General features: G+C 41.1%; 1 protein-coding gene across 1 annotated transcript in view; it reads right to left on the reverse strand.

Moving 5' to 3' along the window:
• Positions 1-5879, reverse strand: part of LOC108714710 (interleukin-17 receptor E) — a 33033-nt gene extending 27154 nt beyond the window's left edge. Inside the window, exon 1 of the mRNA XM_018259164.2 lies at positions 5418-5879. Coding sequence (XP_018114653.1) covers positions 5418-5546 — 129 coding nt within the window. The 5' untranslated portion in view covers positions 5547-5879. The remainder of the gene's footprint in view (positions 1-5417) is intronic.
• Between the last annotated feature and the right edge of the window lie 527 nt (positions 5880-6406).

Genomic DNA, 6406 nt, shown 5'->3' on the forward strand with positions numbered 1-6406 from the left:
AACTGGATTACAATCCCAATTATACAGTCGGTATGATATCATAATATCATCATATAATATCAACCCCCCATTCTCCTTCATCTCCCAATACCCTTCTTTCCCAGACAGTACAGTTAAATGGTATATGTTGGCGCTATACAAATACATGTTGATAATAATAATAATAATACTAGGAGTAATCACTCTCCTACCCATAACAGGCGTCATTTATAATACAAGTGCTAGAGCACTAAGGGCACAAAACACAGTATAGTGATTGTTAGGAGACTAATGTATGGCAAATGCACCCAGCTTTAGTATAGGATCCATTATCTGGAAATCTGTTATCCAGAAAGCTCCAAATTACAGAAAGGCCTCTGCCATAGACTAAATTTTATCCAAATAATCAACATTTTTAACAATAAACAGTACCTTGTGCTTGATCCCAACTAAGATATAATTAATCCTCATTGGAAGAAAAAGCAGCCTATTGGGTTTATTTAATGTTTACATGATTTTCTAATTAACTTAAGATATGAAGGTCCAAATTATGAAAAGATCTGATCCAGAAAATCCCAGGTCCTCAGCATTCTGGACAACAGGCCCAATATCTGTAGAAGACATACCTGGAAGCAGTCAAAAGATGGTGGACACATTTTGTTCTAACCATTTTGGAATGTTATTGCTGAAACAGAACCAGCAGATCTGAGCGCAAGGGTAACCACAGCCAATTACAATCTTTCCTGGAAAAGATTCTTCCAGGAAAGATCGTTGGTTTCAGTACACACGTGTAGAGCTGAATCGTCAGATATACAGAGAGAAACGATAAAATTCAACCTGTATCTGACGATTCAGCACTAACAATGGCCGATGTTCTGGTGCCTTCAAATGTGGACTATCAAAATTTTCCGGCCAGCCCGATCGACTAATCTCCCCGAATCTGCCCGTGTGGCCAGACCCTTAGAAATAACTTATTTTGCTAGAGATGCTATCTGAACTGAGAAGGTGAATGAATTCTGTAATAAAAAATATTACAAAATTGTGTAAAAATATATTTGTGGTGTAAAATGTGTGTAAAATATAATGTGGTGCTCAATCTGGAAACTCTGCAAAACTCTTTTGGTAGTTTTTTCAACACCCAAATGTCCCCCCATTACATGACCATGGGCAAGATCCAACACCATTTTTCTGTAAGGTTTAGGTACCACTAATTGTTCAATCACCTAATTAGATTTTTTGACACTTGGTACAGTAGATCCCATTTTAAAGGAGAACTAAACCCAAAAAATGAATATGGCTAAAATTGCCATTTTTTATATACTGAACTTATTGCACGAGGCTAAAGTTTCAGTTTGTCAATAGCAGCAATGATCCAGGACTTCAAACTTGTCACAGGGGGTCACCATCTTGGAAAGTGTCTGTGACACTCACATGCTCAGTGGGCTCTGATTGGCTGTTGAGAAGCTAAGCTTAGGGCTCGTCACTAATTATCCAGCAGAAAATGAGGTTGGTCTGTAATATAAGATGATGCTACAGGTTTGCTGATTATTAAATTCTGATGCTAATTGCACTGGTTTCTGTGCTGCCATGTAGTAATTATCTGTATTAATTACTAATCAGCCTTATATTGTGACATTTCTATTCTATATGTACTGTATATTGTGAGTGGGTCCCTAAGCTCAGTAAGTGACAGCAGCACAGAGCATGTGCAGTGAATCAGCAGAAAAGAAGATGGGGAGCTACTGGGGCATCTTTGGAGACACAGATCTTTACTGCTAAATGGCTGTGGTTGCCTTGGGCTGGTACAGAAGCACAAAACATAATGTACAACATTTCTAGCTACTTCTTTAGTTTAACTTTCCTTGTCCTTTAAACCCATATGAGGATAGGTCAACCTGAACCCTGGCTCAATGGGTTCCCCATCAATTACTTTAACATTTTATCTAGCTTTTATAAGGATAGGTTATTTTAACTGTTCTGTACTGAACAAGGTAATGAAAGTCTGGAAGCCGTTTCTGCACTTTTTCTGCCAATCCTCTATGATGATTGGGGGAAGAGGTGCAAAAGATGCCCCTTAGAGCTCATTCAGCACTTCCACCACTTGTGGTCTGCTCCTCTCTTCTGATGAAAAAACTGCTGAAAGGTGCAGATCACACTGCCAAGGGGAACAGGTCTCTCCTAAGGCAGGTAATTAGACTGCTCAGCGGGTCCGGATTTCCCATTTAGGCACTAGAGGGCCGCCCCTAAAGCTGCCCTAGACAATAGAAAATATAGCCCTGCCTGCAGCCTTGCAAGTGTTTGACTCACAGGATAGAATGGTTTGTACATGTGGAAAGCTGGAGAACCCTTTTTTTGTTGGATAGTGGGGAACGCTTTGATAACTGAACCCAATAGGTAAAATTTACATGAACTTGCTGAAAAGGCAGGAAAAGTTTTCAAAAATTCAACGCCTGTTGGGGAAAAAGAAAACAATTTGCCCTTTGATACACATGCCCCTATCTGTGACATTTATGTGCTTATTCACGCTGTAACCCTTATCAGTGCTGCGCAATATGTTGTCTCTCTATAAATACATGTTAATAATAATAATACTGTTATTAAATTACTCCCGTCTGCTTTCGGCTGTGGTTTGAAGTGTTACCAGCACTGTACACACAGTGCCAACATGTGCCTCCATTCCCCATTATTCCTTTGCTCCTGCAAACAATGAGGGGCCAAAAGACGTTCAAATAGCGGAAATCCCTGAAACAATTGGCACAAGTAAAAATGCTTCATGGAATGTAACTGATCTGGTTTCTTAGTTCCGCTCTGCGCAGAGAATGGTTCCGGGACGCTTCATTTCCATACGAGAGTGAGCCCTGTCCAGAACCAGAGCTTGTCAGACTCACAACCCCATAGAGCTGGGGAAACACAGTCTATTTACAAACTCTTTACACGCTCAAACAAAGGATAATGCAGACACACACACACACACACACACACACACATATTCACTTTCGTTACTATTATCTCAAAATATCAATTTTCCAGCTCCCAGTGGTAAAACTAGAATTTCAGGTCACCATAAAGGGTCAGCAGTTTCACCCCCTCAGGGACAAGCAGCGCTTATACCTTCTAATAACTGTGCATATTACGTATGTCGTACACTCTTAGGCCTTACAGTTGGGGTTTATGGATTTATGGGGTTAATACAAAGCAATATAAGGTCTAAGGATTTTATTGCACCCAACCAGCAGATAGCATTTACTAGTCTTCTGTAAACTTCAGGTTGGTTGTTAAGGTTTACAAGACTTGGAGCAAATAGTTGTTCTCCTTTAAGTTGACGGTGTGACAGATACTCTGTTATACAGATAGCTAGATTCTCAGCCATAAAGCAGGACAGGACTGCTGCTTACAATGGGGATCAGACAGAATCTGTGCAGCCACTGAGACAGAATGCTTTGTTATACAGATAGCTAGAATCTCAGCCATAAAGCAGGGCAGGACTGCTGTTTGGGGATCAGATAGGATCTGTGCAGCCACTGGGACAGAATGTTCTGTCATACAGATAGCTAGAATCTCAGCTGCCATAAAGCAAGGCAGAACTGCTGCTTACAATGGAGATCACATAGAATCTGTACCAATGGGACAAAACATTCTGTATAGAGATAAAGTACAAATAATTACTATTTACTACAAAGTAAATGACAAGCATGCTAGGAACCATCAAACTGACAGGGTGGGAACCACATCACAATAGCCAATACTTATCTCACACCGGTAAATCTCTTGCCGCAACCTTTCCAAAGGTTGTAAAAGTCACAAGTTCATCAAGTTCCAAAACATTACACAAGCTGACCCGGGAACAGCAAACAAAACAACTCCCAGCAGCCTGAGTTTATATCTAAAGCCCTTGATCACTTTGAAACAGTACAAGATAACCCCTTGGCCAATTCAAAGTAACAAATGTTATGGATCAGTCATTACCATGAATCTCATTGTGTGCTTCTTGTGATTCGGCTGGCTTCTGCTACATTGTTTCAAAAGTCAGAATCAAATAGTAGAATGTAACTGAATTTCAACATTTAAAATGAAATTATAAAGCCACTGACACTATATAACGAATATGAATTGGGAAATTGCTAAGAATTCTGTTTTCTGCCACCAGGAAACATTTTTATTCTTAGGTTTATATCCCCTTTAAGCGCTGTAAGGCAAAGAATTTCTAGGAGTGATAAAAAATAGGACATCTTTATTTTGGGATCAAGTTGCCCTTTAATCTGTATCACTAGCAGGTAATTATTATTTTAGTTGCCAGGAAACTCAGAATGCTCTATGAGTCACCCCCATTAGCGCAAGCACAGACGTTTCATGACCCAAATAATTGGGGAAAATGAATCAGCGTTCAGATGTGTGTTTGATGCACCAGGATAACACCTTGCAAACATTCTGTCCGTGCTTGGCTCTATAACTCTATAACATGTATATAGAACTCGATCCTCTCCTGACCTTACTGGGAGAACAAGGAACTCGTATTGCCGTGAAATGTCAGATTGAAGCTGTATATTGTAACCTGTTCTTGAAATACAACTCCCAAGATAAGGCTCAGAGGGGTGCTGGGAGTTGTAGTTCAAGGTAGCAGCACTCCAGAAAAATATAAATTTATAGATAGATAGATAGATAGATAGATAGATTAGATAGATAGATAGATAGATAGATAGATAGATAGATAGATAGTTAGATAGAAAGAAAGAAAGATAGATAGATAGATAGATAGATAGATAGATAGATAGATAGATAGATAGATAGATAGATAGATAGATAGATAGATAGATAGAAAGAAAGATAGATAGATAGATAGATAGATAGATAATGATAGATAGATAGATAGATAGATAGATAGATAGATAGATAGATAGATAGATAGATAGATAGATAGATAGGGATGCAACTACAGAGGAGGAAAACACAAAGGCTGCAGGGGGACCCATTTGGGTAGGGGGTAACTGCAGCACACATAACATTGTGAATGACAAGTGATTTTGTGCATGCCACAGATTGTCTGCAATTTTAATGGGGTGGGCTATGCCCCAAAGTTATGTCACTAGATGAAAGATGACAGATTGACATATATGTTGTAGATTATAGGTCGATAGACAGATAACAGACAGATAGATAGACAGATAGATAGATAGATAGATAGACGGACGGACGGACGGACGGACGGACGGACGGACAGACAGACAGACAGACAGATAGATAGACTGATAGATAGCTGATGATACATAGATATATGCAGGGCATTATACACAACAATAAATTCTATCCACCTACTGCTGAACTACAACTCCCAGTCCCCCATGAAAATCTTACATGCTGGAAGTTGTAGTCTGACATTATTATTATTATTATTATTATTATACAGCCGACCCAATACAGAAAATAATGAGAGTTCTTACAAAGTTAGCCTCGATCTGGCGCTTGGTGATCTGTTTTCCATTATTGTTGTAGCTGAGGCTGGGCAGAGGTAGTAGAGACAGGGCAATGACGAACAGAAGGCAAAGGGTGGCAGATCCTGTACTCCCCATGGGTTCAGAGTGGAGGCTGCTTCATGGTAGCTCCACTGGTTTATCCCCACTTATCCATGGCTCTTACACACACGCTGCCTGTCCATTCCATGCGCTGCAAAAGTCTATCTGTAACCTGCATAGGCACAGAATAAGGACGCTCTAGGGAGACTTAGCCTCCCCATAAAGAGACCAACTGCAATATATTTATATATTATTATAAGTTCTCCAGTGAAATTCCGCCTGTTGGTTGGCTCCCAAAACAAAAACTTCAGCTTTCTCGCCTGGGAACCTGCGCTCCTTCATGTGCTGCTGCTGCGTCTCCCAGCTTGCTTGCTGTGTGTCAGCTCCTCCTCCCACTCGCTCTACTGTCAGCTTCCTGGCAGCCTCTCCTAGCTGTGACTCTTACCTGTTTGTCACTGGCCAACGCCCCACCTCAGGGGCTGGCAGGGAGAGGGTATAGCGCTGCTACATTGTATCAACTACAACCTCAAGGGCTGGCAGGGAGAGGGTATAGCGCTGCTACATTGTATCAACTACAACTTCAGGGGCTGGCACGGAGAGGGTATATAGCACTGCTACATTGTATCAACTACAACCTCAGGGGCTGGCACGGAGAGGGTATAGCGCTGCTACATTGTATCAACTACAACCTCAGGGGCTGGCAGGGAGAGGGTATAGCGCTGCTACATTGTATTAACTACAACCTCAGGAGTTGGCACGGAGAGGGTATAGCGATGCTACATTGTATCAACTACAACCTCAGGGATTGGCATGGAGAGGGTATATCTCTGCTTCATTGTATCAACTACAACCTCAGGGGCTGGCACGGAGAGGGTATAGCGCTGCTACATTGTATCAACTACAACCTCAGGGGCTGG

This window comes from Xenopus laevis, chromosome 4L (assembly GCF_017654675.1).
Source record: "Xenopus laevis strain J_2021 chromosome 4L, Xenopus_laevis_v10.1, whole genome shotgun sequence".
NCBI lineage: Eukaryota > Metazoa > Chordata > Amphibia > Anura > Pipidae > Xenopus > Xenopus laevis.